The 20426-nt window shown below is 47.5% G+C and overlaps 1 protein-coding gene across 1 annotated transcript in view; it reads right to left on the reverse strand.

The window, feature by feature from the left end:
* Nucleotides 1-417: 417 nt before the first annotated feature.
* Nucleotides 418-20426, reverse strand: part of ppid (peptidylprolyl isomerase D) — a 59059-nt gene continuing 39050 nt past the window's right edge. The window contains exons 5-10 of the mRNA XM_038792307.1: nt 11228-11347; nt 6226-6332; nt 3317-3479; nt 2071-2157; nt 1881-1923; nt 418-1763 (exon numbers count right to left, since the gene is read on the reverse strand). Of these exons, the coding sequence (XP_038648235.1) occupies nt 1675-1763; nt 1881-1923; nt 2071-2157; nt 3317-3479; nt 6226-6332; nt 11228-11347 (609 nt within the window). The 3' untranslated portion in view covers nt 418-1674. The remainder of the gene's footprint in view (nt 1764-1880; nt 1924-2070; nt 2158-3316; nt 3480-6225; nt 6333-11227; nt 11348-20426) is intronic.

The raw sequence follows: 20426 nt of genomic DNA on the forward strand, positions 1-20426 counted from the left end.
GACAGTGCATCTAAGAAATGGTACACACACTGCTGAAACTGTCTGCTGGTTGTAGAGAGAGTAAATGTTTAACGTGGAAGGAAAAATTGGCTGTGAAATAAAAATGTTTTCAGAATAAGTTGGCAATTTATTTTCCTTTCCAACCCACTGGTTGGTGCAGTTGAACACTTTTATCGCAGCTGGGTCTGGGCTTTAGGCATCCCTCCTAATAGCCTTTCACTGTCAATCTCAATGCCAAATCACCACTTAGTGTATGGTGCTGGCTGTGGGCAACAAGCCGCTGCTGATGGATACAAGAATGAAGATGATTAATTACTGAGGGAGTAGTTTTAAGATAACAGGCACAACTTTGCAAAATAAAATTACCCTTCAATGGAGTATTCAAGCTTCTAATTTAAATTCTAAACTAAGCAAGTCTTTTATTGAAAAGACAAACATTTATTCATTTATTAGCAGATACATTGGTCAGACGTCTAAACAATGGAGTTTGTGGTAATCAGTGTTGAACATTTTTCAGTTTAACTTCTTGTAAACAATACACATCAGACTAGAGGGCAAAATATACATCAGCTTCAACTGGTGCTCTGTTTGCAACCTATGTGGGTTTAATTTGACTTTAGAAACAGTCTTTAAATAGAGATGGCCTAAATTCCACCCTGCCAGTCATGGCAAGAAGTGCAAGTTTGAACGGATTGTACATCTACTACAATACCTGCAAAAGAATAGTTTGATATCAATAAACCCTTTGTACCGACCAAACAAAATATTTTCCTTGTTGAAATGCTGATAGGGTATAATATCTCACTTGGTGTTCATCTAACTGTTGTAATATGTCTTAAGGGCTTTTTATTTTGTGTTTTTGCAGAAAAAGAGAAATGGAAAAGTTTCAAGAGTTGAGGAGCAACTGGATCAAAATTAAAGATAATGTCATCTTCAAAACAATAAAATTGAATAGCTGCAAGAGCAGAGTAGAAAAAGTCAGTTTTCAATAAAAAGGGATAATTTTCCCGTCTGTACTCAAAGCATAACGAGAATGTTAAAATTGAATGAATTCATCTTTAATCATATTTCATTCAATTTACAACTAAATTGGATCAAATTAATTTTTGGACAAACTGTGCCAAATGAAAAAATATCATACAATAGGTATAAATTTTAAACACTGTCCTCCACATATGAACTGAATAACCACAGTAAGCTTTGCTTATGAGCCATATGTAATGTAGCCCTTTGCACTCCATCAGCATCGTAGAAACACAAATAAAGACATAGTAGCTAAATTTAAAGACAACAGTTCTTCAAAGACAAGAACAGTGATTCACACATAGTATTACCTCTGCCCTATATTGCTTCGGCCACATGTTTAAGTGGGGGGGGGGGGAAACCTATAAATAGAAACATCAATATATCTTTGCAGGGAAAACAGATCAGACCTTAGTTCTTGATATTTATTATAAACGGTGATATCTTTAACAGCTCCATTGCAACAGATACTTTGCAAATAAGGTGTCAGCAGCACAGCTGAGTTGCAGTATTTGTCCACCCTCTAGTCTCTATAATTTTCTTTAAATCGTGTGCACTGGTCTGTGAAACAGTTTATATATCCAAACAAACAACCCAACACTGTTCTCAGAAGATTAAGACAAAACAGCAGTAGAAAACAAAATCATTTTATCAAGCAAACATTTTTGCATAAGTTGCCTTTTCTTTCTCTTTCTCTTCCTTTTTCTTTTGTTTCACTCGGAGTATTTCATTGCTTATAGCTGGAAGAATATAAAAAAGCAGGCTTAATACTGGTGTGCTAAGCAGATTCCCATGTTATTTTTCCAGTTATTCTTGCATGCATTGGAAGCAATCTCACTGGTGATTTTACAACTTACCTTTGTCTTCAGGTGTAATTTCCTGAGCTTTCTTAAGATCATCCTGTTTAAACAAAAAAATTTTAATTACTCTTTCCACTTTTCCAACTCATCATGGATTTATTTGAGTTCTTCAGCGTCCTTTGTTAATTTTCAGTTCAGGGTATGAAAGGATGATACCAAACCAATAGAATTTAGGATGCTACAGTACCAGTGCTTGATCGTAATCCTTCTTTGCTTGCCAGGCTTGAGCCCTTCTGTAAAGCGCCTTTGTGTTTGACTGATTTATTTCAAGAGCCTATTCAAAAAAGAAATTATGTTAGATGTGAGATGTGTTCCTCGCAGTATTTGCTAAATATTTTGCTTTTCAGTCATGGTAAAAACAAGGCATGGAAATCTAATTCACTTTTCCAAGATCCAGCAATAGGGATAAAAACAGAAAAATGTTTGAAAAACTCAGCAGGGCAGGCACATGTGTGGAGAAACGGTCAATGATGCAGGTGGTCAGAACCAACATGGAACATACAACAGAACCCACCCAATTTTATCTCTCAAATACCTGTATTTTATTATGTACCTCCTATCATCCCCGGTGACTCTCATTTCAGCCATTCAATTTTTAAAAAATATAAATTTAGAGTACCAAATTGTTTTTTGTTCCAATTAAGGGGCAATTTAGCGAGTCCAAACCACCTAACCTACATATCTTTGGGTTGTGGGGGTCAAACCCATGCAATCACGGGAAGAATGTGCAAACTCCACAGACAGTGACTCAAGGCCAGGATCAAACCCGGGCCCTCAGCGCCGTAGGCAACAGTACTAACCACTGAGCCACCGTGCCGCCCTATTTCAGCCATTCAAATGTCTGCCTTTCTCTTGTAACACAAATACTCAGACCTGCTGTGTTTCTGCCCCTTTGTTCAGCCAAATTGAATGCTGTTCATTTCAAATATGTCCAGTCCTGATGAAAGCCATTCAACATTTATAGGATTTCTTCTGTATTTTCTATTCGTGTTAAGTGGAAATAATGCTCTTTCCCTGTAAAATGGCCATTTCTAAGCAGAAAGCACCCAAAATCATACTGTGATTCAACACAAAAATGTTTTGGACCATATAGATAGAGGTTCTAAAATGTTACAATTATATAAAACAAATAAAATACAAATAACACAACCCTTCCATTGAAATTCCTACACTGTTTAGAGATATCATGGGAGTTTCACAGATCCACGGTATAAATTTTCAAATAAGTAATGTATTATAAAAGGATTTTTTAATGTGTCTTTAATATCCACAAGTATAAAAATCCCCAATGCATCCTACAAACAATGCTGGTTATCTTGAGCCATTCTATCTTGGTCTAAACCGTTATCAAATATAAAAATGTGTTAGCAATGACTTCACTTGGGTACATGAAGATAAGGTTTTGTGGTTTTAATTAAATATCAGATACTAACCTCATTGCAGCTTTCAATAGCAGCATTCCAGTCAGAGAGCTTCAGCTTGCATGCGGCAATGTTTAGATTACAACTTAACAAAATAGGTTCCAGATTTTTAACCGAGTCCAACTTCACTGTTGATTTTCCATCATCAATTTCATCTCTTAAAGTAGCTGCATATCTTAAAGGGAATATTTTAAAAGTTTAAAACCTTAATTTCTCAAGATACAAATTTCAAAGGCCAGGGCTCCTGGCAAGGGGCAGTACCAAAATCAGATACACTGGCAAACTAAAACTCCTCATAACAAAGTAGCTGTCTGGTTTAAAACAAGTTGGTTATGATTTCCTGCGACACTCCTACTCATTTTCTCTGTTGAACACAATTTCTGTAATGCTATTCTTCCCCCCCCCCCCCCCCAACCCAATCATTCTGCACCCAACCCCACCCACAGACAATTCATCCCCTATCACTTCGGGGATTACAATGCAACAGGCACCGAACGATATCCTACCAAAATAGCAAATTGTGATCCTAAACCCAGTGTAAAGAAAGAATTCATCCACAGGGGCGTTACAATCAAGACTGACCCTGTATTCATCCTCATATTAGCACATGGAAACTTCAAGTATTTATCACTGGATAGTAAACATCAATGAGGATCTTGCTGATCTTCAACCACTAGATATTGAGATGAACTCCAGCCACCAGCATTGACTCAACTAACTCAACAACGACTGGACTGGTCATGAGACTACAGTGGCTTGTATGGCTCATGAGGAAATCTATGGAATTATACACTTAAATGTCCACACTATTGAATACAGACTTGAAACATTTTATATCCATTTGGTATGGGGGGGGGGGGGGGGTGAGCTTGGGAAACAGAATCCATATTAATACGTGTAAAATGCTAGAATTTCAGTTTATAAAGTATTTATACTTTCCTATCACAACGATGAGCTAGATTTCATCATTATGGAGGAACCTCACCACTCAGGTAGTAGGTTGATAATATAATGGTCCATTGCATTAGGCCATTGAACCTAACCACAATGTTTATAAATATCTAGGAGTTAAGTGCTTTCACTTCCTCTTTTTCTCAGCAGAAAACACTGAAAATTAGGTCAGCAGCTGTCAATCATAGCTCCATGTTTATAAACATTGAGGTTATGTTCAAAGCAGGGTACTTGAGATGCATTCAAGCTTGAAGGGAATGAAAATAAACAATCCAGACACCTGGCTGACTTGAAGCTATTACCCTGCTGATTACAGCTTTCTAAAAGCTTTTTCTCTTTGAAAGTGAACAGAAGCATTGCAGATCAAAGGATCTGAGGGGGTTGAAAGCCTTGTGAAGTGATTTTGGCTTTCTATGGACAGCTGCTGTTTTGTCCACCCAATGTCTGAGGCAGCAGTTTAAAAGGACAGGTGAGTGAAAAAGCAGTGATATTTCACTGTTTCTGTCTGGACTACTCTTTAGCTTCCAGGAAAGGGTGACTGATTGGGTGTGTGTGTGTATGTGTGTGTGGGGGGGTGGGGTTCTGGTGGGAGAATTCTTCTGAATAGGAAATCCAGCCCGCTATCTTAAAAGCTGCAATGCAGTTTATCCAAATGTCAATAATAATGAAAAACAAAACATGGACATATTTCAATGACATTTTAGAGGTTTGCATGAAAAAGGTTTACTGATTTGATGATACTAAGTATTAATAATAATACCAGTTTGTTATTCACTTACCATCAGAATGGGTTTGATCAATAAAAATTGGAAGTCACACGAGTCCTTAATGAGCCACATGCAGTTCCAGAGCAAATGATTGCTGACCCCTCACCCAAAAGGACAACAGCAGCTGGCGCATGGGAACACCACCATTTGCAGGTTCGTTTACATGTCACACACCATCCAGTTTGGACATCTATCACCATTCTTTCTTAATTTCTGGGTCTAAATCCTGGAATTCCCTACTCCACAGCATTGTGAAGTACCTTCTTCACGACATGGACTGCACCGGCTCAAAAGGTCAGTTCACAAACACCTTTTCATGGGTAATTAGTGATGGGCTAAAAAATGCTGGTCTTGCTAAAGAGAAATAAGCATTGTACTGAGAGAGAAAACTTAAATGAAAAATTTAACGTGACTAAAATTGAACATCCGAACGAATGAGAGTCTACTATTGTAATGGTTTACAATTTATTTGAGGTTGATTTGCAGTCGTTAATACTTACCACATCTTTAAAACTGTACTCACACTTGAAATGGCAAGACTTAACTTTGTGGCAAGTTTAATGAGCAAATGCAGCAAAATCACAGGGAAGCTAAGATGACATAGGAACACAACTTTTGAGTTGCATATGCTCTTCACCAGAAGGTGCTGCACCATTTATGCATAAAAACAGTGAGCCATTACTTTAACATCAAATCCTGATACAACTGATCATTTACTTACAACACCACAGGCCATTTAGCTCCTCAAGTCTATACCGGCTCTCCGTGCAGCAATGCAATTGGTCCCATTCCTTTGCCCCATCCTGTAGGCTACCAAGATCATTTCCTTCAAGTGCCCACTTAATTTGTCATTGAAATCATTGATATCCTCTACTTCCACCACCCTTGTAAACAACAATTTCTAGCTCGATGCCACTGAATACAAAAATTCTTCGTCACATCCTCCAATTATTGTCCAAAATCTTAAATGTGTTCCCTACTCCTGATCCATCTTTCCCCAATGCTCTCCATCCCCTCTCCTAATACCTCTACCACATCTCCATATCGCATTCCATCCCCCTTCTACCTCATTGATGCTTCGTAGTCAACTCTCTTATCTCATTCTTTCTCTATCCCTAAAGACCCTCTTCCCACACACTTTATTGGTAGCTTTTGTTCTTGCCCTCGATTTGTGCCCAGTATCATCACTGGATCCATAACTACCTTAAAGCCTTGGTGTATTTCTTGTCTGCCATTGTCCAGTTCTGGGATTTAAAGAGGTTATTCCCAAGGTTCTTTAAGTCTTCTGCAATCCGTACAATTGTAGCCACCTGTTTAACAGAAATATATATTTTTTTAAAATGCTTTGTCAGTCAAAAAAAAGGTTAAGATAATCACGGTTTCCTGCAGAAGAGGAAAAGCTCACATGATACTCCAATTTTGATTTCAAATTACTAGTTCAATTTTTGTCACCTTCTTGATCCTTTCAGCAATTTTAAACAGCTGGATCTCTTCTGGCAGAAAGGTCAAAGGCAACCCAGTAATAGAAGGCTTGGCTGCCTTGCCAACAAAACTGGTAAGGAATGTGGTTTTCACCAGTTATTTTCTATAGAATATGGTACCACCATCCAAGTTAAATGACTCCTGCACATCTACGGCCACTTAATCTTGCATCAATTTTTCCACTGAGCAGGTCCATGCTCAATTTCAACAGCATTGGAACCAACCTAATCATCTTCTGCAAAACATACGTACCATTTAAAAGTATTGTATCTAAATACCTAGAGTGAAGCTCTAAAATTTAACATGTTGCAGCAGATAGGATCCACACTCTCCCAAATGTCTGACTTAAGTGTCCTGCACCTAGTTCTTAAGCCGAACATACTGTACTGGTACAATGCACAGCAAATACAACTCTCTGTACACCGAACTTGGTTCGGCTATTGTTTTGTATTGTAAAGCTGTTGAAAATTTGTTGAATAAAAATACATTTTTTTAAAAACTTGGTTCTGTAGCCATCTGGGATGGCCACTTACAAAGGATCCTGGGAAAATGGTACCATTCTTTACTTATTGAGCTTATTCCTGCAGCCAATTAGAAAGTCGGCAATTTAAAAGTGTGGTTTTGCCGGTCAGAAAAAAACTACAATAGAAACTATATAAACACCAGGCATCTTCTCCACTATTTTCAATACCACACTCTGGTTTCCCACGGACACACTGAAAAGGAAAGACGAGGCTAACTGTCCCTCCTTTCTTAACTTCCTTAATCAAGGTGACATTTGAAGGTTAGCACAGGCATACTCGGCACGTAGGCCACAACTTTCTTGTTGAAGCCACTACGAAACTACTTTATGATGAGAACAGAAATCATACATAGATCATACAATTTACAGTGCAGAAGTCTCCTGGCCCTGATGGAATGCATCCCAGAGTGCTAAAAGAGATTAATAGGGAAATTGCAAATGCACTAGTGATAATTTACCAAAATTCACTAGATTCTGGGGTGGTCCCAGCCGATTGGAAATTGGCAAACGTAACACCACTGTTTAAAAGAGGAGGTAGGCAGAAAGCGGGTAATTATAGGCCAGTGAGCTTAACTTGGGTAGCAGGGAAGATGCTGGAATCTATCATCAAGGAAGAAATAGTGAGGCATCTGGATTGAAACTATCCCATTGGACAGACGCAGCATGGGTTCATAAAGGGCTGGTCGTGCCTAACTAATTTAGTGGAATTTTTTTAAGAACATTACCAGTGCGGTAGATAATGGGGAGCCAATGGATGTGGTATATCTGGATTTCCAGAAAGCCTTTGACAAGGTGCCACACAAAAGGTTGCTGCATGAGATAAAGATGCATGGCATTAAGGGTAAAGCAGTAGCATGGATAGAGGATTGGTTAATTAACAGAAAGCAAAGAGTGGGGATTAATGGGTGTTTCTCTAGTTGGCAATCAGTAGCTAGAGGTGTCCCTCAGGGATCAGTGTTGGGCCCACAATTGTTCACAATTTACATAGATGATTTGGAGTTGGGGACCAAGTGCAATGTGTCCAAGTTTGCAGACGACACTAAGATGAGTGGTAAAGCAAAAGTGCAGAGGATACCGGAAGTCTACAGAGGGATTTGGATAGGCTAGGGTCTGGCAGATGGAATACAATGTTGACAAATGTGAGGTTATCCGTCTTGGTAGAAATAACAACAAAAGGGATCATTATTTAAATGATAAAATATTAAAACATGCTCTGTGCAGAGAGACCTGGGTGTGCTGGTGCACAAGTCGCAAAAAGTTGGTTTACAGGTGCAACAGGTGATTAAGAAGGCAAATGGAATTTTGTCCTTCATTGCTCGAGGGATGGAGTTTAAGACTAGGGACGTTATGCTACAATTGTATAAGGTGTTAGTGAGGCCACACCTGGAGTATTGTGTTCAGTTTTGGTCTCCTTACCTGAGAAAGGACGTACTAGCGCTGGAGGGTATGCAGAGGAGATTCACTAATCCCAGAGCTGAAGGGGTTGGATTACGAGGAGAGGTTGAGTAGACTGGGACTGTACCTGTTGGAATTTAGAAGGATGAGGGGGGATCTTATAGAAACACATAAAATTATGAAGGGAATAGATAGGATAGATGCGGGCAGGTTGTTTCCACTGGCGGGTGAAAGCAGAACTAGGGGGCATAGCCTCAAAATAAGGGGATGTAGATTTAGGAGTGAGTTTAGGAGGAACTTCTTCACCCAAAGGGTTGTGAATCTGTGGAATTCCTTGCCCAGTGAAGCAATTGAGGCTCCTTCATTAAATGTTTTTAAGATACAAATAGATAGTTTTTTGAAAAATAACGGGATTAAGGGTTATGGTGTTTGGGCCGGAAAGTGAAGCTGAGTCCACAAACGATCAGCCATGATGTCATTGAATGGCGGAACAGGCTCGAGGGGCCAAATGGCCTACTCCTAGTTCTTATGTTCTAGAAGGAGGCCATTCGGCCCATCGGGTCTGCACCGGCCCGTGGAAAGATCACCCTATCCCCGTATTCCAGGAACCCCATCTAACATTTTTTGGACACGGGCAATTTAGCATAGCCAATCCACCTAACCTTCACATCTTTGGACTGTGGAAGGAAACCGGAGCATCTGGAGGAAACCCACGCAGACATAGGAAGAACGTGCAGCCGCTCAGGACAGTGACCCAATACATTTCTCTTTGTCCCATCTAACAAATTTATCAATGAAACAGCAACAAAGGGATGCAAATTCTCCTGGTGCATCAATACATATCAGTGAGGACATCCAACTTGGTCTCAGTGCCCCTTGGCGAAAGGGAACTATAAGGCTCCTATTCATAATTGTCATCTAGGGACCCCTGCAGGATATTGTGCAAGAATATAATCACACACGGGTTTGTGCTCCCTCCAAATTAACTTTCAGTGTTGTTTGTATACAAACAATTTTATTGAGGTATTTTAGGCATATCGAAAAAGGTGACATTGTACAGTACAAAAAAAAGTCAAGACACAAATTAAACATAGTGTAAACCACGGCTCTGAACACGCACGGACCTGCCTCAATATCCCCCTACTCTACCCTAGCGCCCCCCCCCCCAACCCGCTTACTCCTGTGCAAAGAAGTTAATAAATGGCTGCGAACCTCTCAAGGTGAACTTAACATTCTTGAGGCCAAGAAAGCTCGCCATGTTGGGCAACACGGCAGCATGGGTTGGGCAACACGGTAGCATGGTGGTTAGCATAAATGCTTCACAGCTCCAGGGTCCCAGGTTCGATTCCTGGCTGGGTCACTGTCTGTGCGGAGTCTGCACGTCCTCCCAGTGTGTGCGTGGGTTTCCTCCGGGTGCTCCGGTTTCCTCCCACAGTCCAAAGATGTGCGGGTTAGGTGGATTGGCTATGCTAAATTGCCCATAGTGTCCTAAAAAAAAAGTAAAGGTTTTGGGGGGGGGGGGGGGGGGGGGGGGTGGGGTGTTGGGTTACGGGTATAGGTTGGATACGTGGGTTTGAGAAGGGTGATCATTGTTCGGCACAACATTGAGGGCCGAAGGGCCTGTTCTTTGCTGTACTGCTCTAAAAAAAAATGTCCGATAGTCATACCTCAGCCCTCGGGTGCTTTGATTCCCTCCATGCTAACAGTATTATTCGCTGGGTTACCAGGGAAACAAAGGCTGGAACGTCGGCCTCTCTCTCTTCCTGGACTCCCGGGTCCTCCAAAACCCCAAAGACTGTCACCTATGTGCTCATTACCACCCCAGTTTTCAATACCCGGGACATGACATCTGCAAATCCCTGCCAATACCCCCCGAGTTTAGGGCACGACCAGAACATGTGTACATGGTTAGCCGGCCGTCCGGCGCATTTAGTACACTTGTCCTCCAGCCCCACGGTCGATACCCCCCCGTCCATGTTCCCCGGGGCAAGTCGGTGCTTGCCGCAGATTGGGGCCCACACCGATGCTCTTACCTCCCCTACATGTCTCCTCCACTGGCCCCAGATCTGAAGAGCCGCCACGATTATCGGGCTGGTGGAGTACCGTGCCGGCGGAAGTGGCAGAGGCGCCGTGACCAGGGCTGCTAAGCTAGTGCCCCTGCACGAAGCAGCCTCCATCCGCTCCCAAACCGACTCCGCACCCACCATCCATTTCCTTATCATCGCTATGTTGGCCGCCCAGTAATAGTTGCAGAAGTTCGGCAACACCAGCCCCCCTTCATCTCTGTTCCTTTCAAGCACCACCCTCTTCACCCGCGGGGACTTCCCTGCCCATACAAATCCCTGAATCATTTTATTCAGCCTCTTAAAGAAGGACCGCGGGATAAAGATGTGGTGACACTGAAAAACAAACAAGAACCGCGGGAGAATCGTCATCTTAACAGTCTGCACCCTCCCCACCAATGACAGCGGGAGCGCATCCCACCTCCGGACCTCCTCCCTCACTCGTTCCACCAGTCGGAACAGGTTGAGCTTATGCAACTTGTCCCAGTCCCGTGCCACCTGAATCCCCAAATATCGGAAACTCTCCCCCACTAGCCTGAATGGCAACCCCTTCAGCCTACTCTCCTGAACTTTCAGTGTTGTTAATCTAGACTCGTACAGTAAATATAGTCACTGAAATGAGATACTGAAGGAGCAGCAAGGAAATGCATCCCAGTGTGCTTTTAAGGGGAAAAAAAGTTTGTCGCACAGATTCCTTCGCTAAACCACTTGAGATGAGGCAGAGAAACCATACATTACTTACATCATTCATATCTCCATCAATGTCTTCAGGAAATTCTGGATATGCATCCCCCGATCCATCAACAGGAGCTAGACCCCAGTCATCTCCTTTAATCTCTCCGCAGTTTTCTATACAACATTGCTGCCAAAGATAATCACACTTTTAGCAAACAGCCCAATATTGTACATGCTACGGTTGACCCTACATTAGGAATATCGGCAAATGAAAGAATCTACTTTTATCACAACCTCACATGTTTCCAGAAGCAAAATATTGTAGGTGCTGGAAATCTGAAATTGAACAAAAAATGCTGGAACCACTTAACAGGTCAGGCAGAGTTAATATTTCAACCTTTCATCAGAACTGGGAAGAATTAGAAATGCGATTGGTTTAGAGCAAGTAAAAGTAGGGGGAAATAGAACAAAAAGGATGGTCTGTGATAGTGTGGAAGGTAAGAAAGCTGAAGTGACAGAAAGGTTCGCAGTACAAGACCTGAGGGAATGGTAACAAATCAAACAAACAGGAGTTCTGGTGAAAGGGTCATTTATCTGAAATGTTGACTCTTGTTTCTCTCTCCAGAGATGCTGCCTGATGTGCTGAGTGTTCCCAGAATTTTCTGTTTCTATTTCAGATTTCCAGCATCTGCGGTATGTGACTTTTATGACAGAAAGAAGAAAGTGTCCAGAGGAAGCATGAATCTAGAGACGACAGTTTTACAAATATCTGCTTTCTGAAAGCAAGAGAGAGAAAAACAAGAGTGAAAAACAAACTCAGCAAAAGAAGAGAAAAGTCACAATCTAAATGGCCAAACTCAAATACTATGTCTGGAAGGCGGTAAAGTGCTTAATTGAAAGACGACGTGCTGCTTTCTAAGCTTACATTTAGATTCATGTGGAACACTGCAAGAAGCCACGGTTAGAGGACTTCCGGTTGCGGCTATGCGGAGCTAAGCCGCACGTTCGGCAGCTCCCGCCAGGAATGGACTTTTGGGCTCTTTTTAGGGCCCCCAGCGGTACTTGATCGACGGTTCCCGACGTGGGAAGGTGTCAGCAGCAGATCCCCAGTGTTCTATGGTCTGGACCAGGAGTGGGGCGAGCAAAATAGCGGTGGCAGCGCCTAGGAAAAAGCGGGGGGAAGAAAAACAAGATGGCGGCCGGCGGAGGCCTCGAGGAATGGAGGCAGATGGCGCAGGAACAGCAGGAGACTCTCCAGCGCTGCTTTCGGGAGCTCAAAGTGGAGCTGCTAGACTCGCTGAAGGCTACTACTGACAAGCTGCTGGAGACGCAGACAGCCCAGGGGGTGGCAATCCGGGAGCTCCGACAACAAGCCTCCGAAAGAGAGGATGAGGCCTCGGCCCTTGCGGTAAAGGTGGAGATGCATGAGGCGCTCCATAAGAAGTGGCAGGAGCGGTTCGAGGACATAGAACATAGAACGATACAGCGCAGTACAGGCCCTTCGGCCCTCGATGTTGCACCGACATGGAAAAAAACTAAAGGCCATCTAACCTACACTATGCCCTCAATGTTGGCGAGTTCACTACTGTTGCAGGTAGGGCATTTCCACGGCCTCACCACTCTTTGCGTAAAATACCCACCTCTGACCTCTGTCCTATATCTATTACCCCTTAATTTAAGGCTATGTCCCCTCGTGCTAGCCACCTCCATCCGCGGGAGAAGGCTCTCGCTGTCCACCCTATCTAACCCTCTGATCATTTTGTATGCCTCTATTAAGTCACCTCTTAACCTTCTTAGACAAGAGGAGATGGAGAACCGGTCAAGGCGAAAGAATTTGCGGATCCTGGGCCTCACGGAGGGGCTGGAGGGGTCTGACCTGGGGGCCTATGTGGTCATCTTGCTGAACTCGCTGATGGGAGCTGGGTCCTTCCAGGGGCCACTGGAGCTGGAGGGGGCCCACAGAATACTGGCCAGGAGGCCCAAGCCGAATGAGCCGCCACCGGCGGTGCTGGTGCGGTTCCACCGGTTCGTTGACCGAGAGTGCGTGCTTAGGTGGGCCAAGAAGGAGCGGAGTAGCAAGTGCGAGAACACGGTGGTGCGGATCTAGCAGGACTGGAGTGCGGAGGTGGCTAAGCGGAGGGCCGGGTACAACCGGACGAAGGCGGTGCTCCACAGAAAGAGTGTGAAGTTTGGCATGTTGCAGCCGGCGCGTTTGTGGGTCACCTACAAGGACCGTCACTTTTACTTTGAGTCCCCGGAGGAGGCATTGGCCTTTGTGCAGGCCGAGAAGTTGGACTCTAACTGAGGGTCGGGGGCGGGGGTTTGTATGTCACTGTGTTAATTTTTGGTGGCGGGGTTTTTGCGTGGGTTCGGTGGATGAGCTCGAGTCGGGGGGTAGATTTGGAGTGTCGGGACCTAGTGGTGGGGGCCGACAATGGGAGCTACCCTAGAGGAGGTGGGGTCGGGTAGGGTGAAAGTGCGGGTTTTTCTTTTGTTTCCCGCGCTGAGGGTGGATGGGGGGCGGGGTCGGAGCTGAGAAGCACGGGCTTTTTTCCCGCGCGAGAGCGGGAGGGGGAAGAGGAGAGTCTGCCGATGGGCATGGGGGAGAAAAAGTAGCCCCACGTTGGGAGGGGTCGGAGGTGTGGCGGGAGCCGCCAGGGTCAGCAGGCTCATGGGAGTGCTATGGGGGGAGTAACGCGGCTGGGAGGGGTCCTAGCCTGGGGGGGGGGGGGGGGGGGGGGGGGGGGGGTACCGGGGTTGCTGCTGAAATGGCCAGGAAGGAGCTGGAGTATGCAGGGGGGGCTGGGGTGGGGGTTTGCCGCCGTGGAGAACGGGCCGAGCGGGGGGCACTGGCCTGGGATGGGTTATGGCTAGTCGGCAGGGGAGGGGGGCAGGGAGCCCTCTGATCCGGCTGATAACTTGCAATGTGAGGGGGCTGAATGAGCCGATCAAACGGGCCCGGGTGTTTACGCACCTGAAGGGGCTGAAGGCGGACGTGGCTATGCTCCAGGAGACGCACCTGAAGGTGGCGGACCAGGTTAGACTGAGGAAGGGATGGGTGGGCCAAGTGTTTCATTCAGGGCTGGATGCAAAAAATCAGGGGGTGGCGATCCTGGTGGGAAAAAGGGTATCGTGTGAGGCGTCAAAGGTGGTGGCTGACAGTGGCGGGGGGTATGTGATGGTGAGCGGCAAGCTGCAGGGGGAGTGGGTGGTGCATGTCTATGCCCTGAACTGGGACGATGCGGGTTTTATGCGGCGCATGTTGGGCCGCATTCCAGATCTGGAGGCGGGGGGCCTGATATTGGAGGGGGTGACTTTAATACAGTGCTGGATCCCCCATTGGATCGATCCATGTCCAGGACGGGCAGGAGGCCCGCGGCGGCTAAGGTATTGAGGGGGTTTATGGACTAGATGGGAGGGGTGGATCCTTGTAGGTTCGCAAGGCCAAGGGAGTATTCATTTTTCTCCCACGTGCATAAAGCCTATTCCCAGATTGATTTTTTCGTTCTGAGCAGGAGGCTGATTTCGAGGGTGGAGAATGCCGAGTATTCGGCCAGAGTCATTTCGGATCATGCCCCGCACTGGGTGGACCTTGAGCTGGGGAGGAGAGGGACCAGCACCCGCTCTGGCGCCTGGAGGTGGGGCTGCTGACGGATGAGGTGGTGGGCGGGCGGGTTCGGGGGTATATCAAGAGGTACTTAGAGACCAATGATAATGGGGAGGTCCGAGTGGGGACAGTTTGGGAGGCATTGAAGGCAGTGATTAGAGGGGAGTTGATTTCCATCCGAGCCCATAGGGAGAGGGGAGAGCAAAGAGAGAGGGAGAGCTTTGTGGGGGAAGATGGTGAGGGTGGACAGGAGATACGCGGAGGCTCCGGAGGAGGGATTGCTGGGGGAGCGGCGTAATCTTCAGGCCAAGTTCGACTTACTGACCACCAGAAAGGCGGAAGCTCAGTGGAGGAAGGCACAGGGAGCGGTGTACGAATATGGGGAAAAGGCGAGTAGGATTCTGGCGCATCAGGAGATGCCGTGCGTATACTTCGTTGACCGGCCAAAGAAATTGTCCTTTCAGGATATCCATGGCCGCATCATAATCAGTTTTGTCCTTAATCATTGAATATACCACTGTGCCCACGCACGAGTGGAGACCGACGACCATCCTGCGCAGGTGTGCACGTAATTCGACCACTGCGCATGCGCATTGGCGCACGGAACGTGCTGACGTTGGTGTCATGACGTGTCCGAACTGTGGCTCCGCCCATTATAAGCGGCAATGTCCGGCAAAATCTCGACGGTGTCTACAGTGAGGGATACGGGAGGGAGTGTGGTGCAGAGGGGGGGGGGGACGTTAATGGGGTCTTCGGGGACTTTTACGGGGAATTGTACCGATCTGAACCCCCAGTGGAGGGGGGGGGGGGGGGGGGGGGGGAAATGGGGCGCTTTTTGGACAGGCTGAGATTTCCGAAGGTGGAGGAGGGGCAGGTGGAGGGGCTGGGGGCGCTGGAGGAGCTGGTAACTGGGATAGGCAGCATGCAGTCAGGGAAGGCGCCTGGGCCGGATGGGTTCCCGGTCGAATTTTATAAAATGTACGCAGACCTGCTGGGCCCCCTGTTGGTTAGGACCTTTAACGAGGCAAGGGAGGGGGGGCTTTGCCCCCGACTATGTCACGGGCACTGATTTCCTTGATCCTTAAACGGGACAAGGACCCCCTGCAGTGTGGGACATATAGGCCGATCTCGCTGTTAAATGTGGATGCCAAGCTGTTGGCGAAGATCTTGGCCACAAGGATAGAGGACTGTGTGCCGGGGGTCATTCACGAGGACCAGACGGGGTTTGTGAAGGGAAAGCAGTTGAACACCAATATACGTAGGCTTCTGAATGTTATAATGATGCCGGCGGTAGAAGGGGAGGCAGAGATAGTGGTGGCATTAGATGCGGAGAAGGCCTTTGATAGGGTTGAGTGGGGGTACTTGTGGGAGGTGCTGGAAAGGTTTGGGTTCGGGGAGGGGTTTGTCAGTTGGGTGAGGCTGTTATATGAGGCCCCGATGGCGAGTGTAGCCACGAACAGGAGGAGATCTGAATACTTTTGGTTGCACTGGGGGACGAGACAGTGGTGTCCCCTGTCCCCTTTGCTCTTTGCGTTGGCAATTGAGCCCCTAGCCATGGCGTTGAGGGAGTCGGGGGAATTGGAGGGGTCTGGTGCGGGGTGGGAAGGAGCACCGAGTGTCACTTTACGCAGATGACTTGTTGCTGTATGTGGCGGACCCAGTGGGGGGAATGCCGGAAGTGATGAAGATTCTCAGGGAATTTCGGGGCTTTTCAGGGTACAAGCTCAACCTGGGTAAGAGTGAGTTGTTCGTCGTGCACCCGGTGGATCAGGAGGAGGGGATTGGTAGGCTCCCACTGAAAAGGGCGGGGAGGAGCTTTAGGTATCTGGGAGTCCAGGTGGCTAGGAGCTGGGGGGCCCTACACAAACTTCCTCACAAGGCTGGTGGAGCAAATGTAGGAGGAGTTTAAAAGATGGAACATGTTGCCGCTGTCGCTGGCGGGCAGGGTGCAGTCAGTCAAGATGACGGTGCTCCCGAGGTTGCTGTTCCTGTTCCAGTGCCTCCCCATCCTTATCCCGAAGGCCTTTTTTAGGAGGGTCAACAGGAGTATTACGGGATTTGTATGGGCGCATGGGACTCCGAGGGTGAGAAGGGTGTTTTTGGAGCGGGGCATGGATAGGGGGGGCTGGCGCTGCCCAACCTCTGTGGGTACTATTGGGCTGCCAACGCAGTGATGGTGCGCAAGTGGACGGGGAAGGGGCAGCATGGAAGAGGATGGAGATGGCGTCCTGTGTGGACACGAGCCTGGAGGCGCTGGTAACGGCGCCGTTGCCGCTCCCTCCAACGAGGTATACCACGAGGCCGGTGGTGGCGGCTACCCTCAAAATTTGGGGGCAATGGAGACTGCATAGGGGAGAGGTGGGGGGCTCGACGGAGTCCCCGATACGGGGGAACCACCGGTTTGTTCCAGGGAGCATTGATAGCGGGTTTCTTAGCTGGCACAGGGTAGGTATAAGGAGGTTGAGGGATCTGTTTGTAGATGGGAGGTTTGGGAGCCTGGGTGAGTTAGAGGGGAAGTTTGGGATGCCCCGGGAAACATGTTTAGGTACATGCAGGTTAGGGCGTTTGCCAGGCGGCAAGTGGAGGGGTTCCCTCTGCTGCCCCCACGTGGGGTACGGGACAGGGTGCTCTCGGGGGTGTGGGTTGGAGGAGGGAGGATTTTGGACGTGTACCGCATAATGCAGGAGGTAGATGAGGCCTCGGTGGAGGAGCTGAAGGGTAAATGGGAAGAGGAGCTGGGTGAGGAGATTGAGGAGGGGACGTGGGTGGATGCCCTGGAAAGAGTGAATTCCTCCTCTTCTTGTGCGAGGCTTAGCCCAGGGCTGTTTAGCACAGGGCTAAATCGCTGGCTTTGAAAGCAGACCAAGCAGGCCAGCAGCACGGTTCGATTCCCGTAACAGCCTCCCCGAACAGGTGCCGGAATGTGGCGACTAGGGGCTTTTCACAGTAACTTCATTGAAGCCTGCTCGTGACAATAAGCGATTTACATTTTTTTCATTTCATAATACAGTTCAAGGTGCTACATAGGTCTCATATGACCGGGATGAGGATGAGCAGGTTCATCGGGGGCGAAGACAGGTGTGCTAGGTGCTCGGGGAGCCCAGCAAACCATGCCCATATGTTCTGAGCATGCCCAGCGCTGGGGGTATTTTGGAAGGGGGTAGCAAACACGGTGTCGAGGGTGGTAGGATCCAGGGTCAATCCAGGCTGGGGGCTCGCGATATTTGGGGTAGCAGTGGAGCCGGGAGTGCAGGAGGCGAAAGAGGCCGGTGTTCTGGCCTTTGCGTCCCTAGTAGCCCGGTGGAGGATTTTGCTTCAGTGGAAGGATGCGCGGCCCCCAAGCCTGGAGGCCTGGATCAATGATATGACGGGGTTCATCAAATTGGAGAGGGTGAAATTCGCCCTGAAGGGATCAGTGCAGGGGTTTTTTAGGCGGTGGCAGCCTTTCCTTGACTTCCTGGCAGAACGGTAGGAAAATAGGCCGACAGCAGCAGCAACCGGGGGGGGGGGGGGGGGGGGGGGGGGAATCTCAATAAAAAAATTTTTTTTAAAAAAAAGCCAAGGTTAGAAATATCAGAGTGGAAGCAAGTTGGGAACTAGAAGATGACTTGAAGCTTGAGGATTATGCTTGCAGACTCCAGATGTTCCACAAAGCGGTCACCCAATCTGCTTTTGGCTTCCCTAACAGAGCCTGTATAGTGAGCAATGAATCATAGAATTTACAGTGCTGAAGGAGTCCATTCGGCCCATCAAGTCTGCACCAGCCCTTGGAAAGAGCACCCCCACATAGTTTTGATCAATGTTATTCTGGCAAAGTAGACCCCATGAATAAGTGCAGGAGAGCCAATTCTTTTTTGGAAAAAAAAGACGGCAAATAAAATGCATGAAGGGCCTTGCAGGCTTAATTTTTAGATTACAACTATTGTATTCCTTATAAATTAATGACTTGAAAAAATGATTGCAAATATGGTGGACTGAATTTGCAATGCACAACCTGCTTGCTGGGGGCAGAAGAGGAAGCCATCTGTGGACCATCATTGAACCAGAGACATTTAGAGCTCACATTCAGCCTGGTGTCTGCGATGGCGTGGAACTAACCTGCCGGTCAGGATGCTTGCGTGTCCGCAGCCGCCCTGGTTGGGGGGTGAGGGGGGGGGGGGGGGGGGGGCGTTATGGGCGGCCGGGAAGTGCTTGTTGGATCTTCGGGCGCATGGCTGATCGTGGGGGGGGGGGGTACATCTTCCAGCTGCCTCCGCGGTCCGAGTCCGCCATGGCGCTCGGCGTGGCTGCTGGAGGCCGCCGCCATCCATATGCTCGGACTCGAAACCGGAAGTGCGGAAGCCCGTATCCGCTGCTAAAGCTGTGTGAAGAACTCTTGGTCCCTGCTAGCCCCCGGAAGGCGAGTGAATCAACTGTTATTTTTTTTTTTGAGGAAACTCGGGAGTGCAATGCCAGCGTTTTTACGCCGCCGTTGGGACCTAGCCCCATATTGGGAGAATCCAGTCCCCTGTCTTTAGATCTCATGGGTACATACCTAGCTTGCACTCTATTCATCTCCCCTTTGAATGTCTCCCATTTTTTATCCATTATTTTATCCACCAATCAACCTGCTCCGGGTCATCTTAAGACCCCTAAAATTTGCCTTTTTCTAGTCTGGGAACATGATCTGTGACTGATTTTTTACCTTTCCCAAAATCATATTGAACCGTATTGTATTATAATCACTATTTTCTAACTGCTCCCCCTCGGATGTTCACCACCTGGCCGGTCTCATTTCCTAGGAATAGATCCAGCATAGCTTCCTTCCTGGCAGGACTGGAAATGTACAGTTCCAGAAAGTTCTTCTGCACCCACTGCAGGAATTTCTACCCTTCCGTGCCCCACACTCTCCCCTTCTCCCAATCTACCTTAGGGTAATTGAAATCCCCAACTATCACAGCCCTACTTTTTCTGCAGATTTCCATAATCTGTCTGCAAATGCTCTCTACTACTTTCTCCCCACTATTTGGAGGTCTATAGTACCAACTAGATAACCACTCTCTTCCTGTTTCTCACATCCAACCATATAGATTCTAATTCAGGAACTGCATCCTGCCAGGAGAAGGCCGCACACAACCGCTGGGAGCAGGAAAAGACAGGAGAGGGACCGCCGGACTTGCGGTCCCTCACTGTGGCAGAGAAGAGGGCGCTGTACGTGGTCGGTGGACCGTAGGAAAGGGGGGTCACCGAGGTGGAGTTCTGCCACGGGTGAGGAAGTGAGACCTTGCTTAGTTGCGGTTCCCCATGACACGTATCAAGCCCCCCACAAACACCACCCTTACCCTCCTCGCCACACCACCCCCACCCCCAATCATGCATCTTGCCTTGCGTCTTACAGGACCTGGTGATGGGGTAGGTCCACCAGGCACCACCCCCCCCATTGAGCCAAGCAGTGACAGGGATAACAGCTCAGACACCAGTCCTCCGTCCGAGACCCGGGAGACCCCAGAGCTCGAATCGGAGGATGACACGGGTTTCCCATCATAGCTGTCTCCAACAATCTCCACCATTCCAGAGATACTCACCTCGGTTGGGCACTTTAGTAAAAGGCTCCTGAGGCACTATCTGGTGCTCACCACACGGCTGATCCGGTACAGTAGGTAGGAACACCCGAGGGGGC

This window comes from Scyliorhinus canicula, chromosome 3, assembly GCF_902713615.1.
Source record: "Scyliorhinus canicula chromosome 3, sScyCan1.1, whole genome shotgun sequence".
Taxonomy (NCBI): Eukaryota; Metazoa; Chordata; class Chondrichthyes; order Carcharhiniformes; family Scyliorhinidae; genus Scyliorhinus; species Scyliorhinus canicula.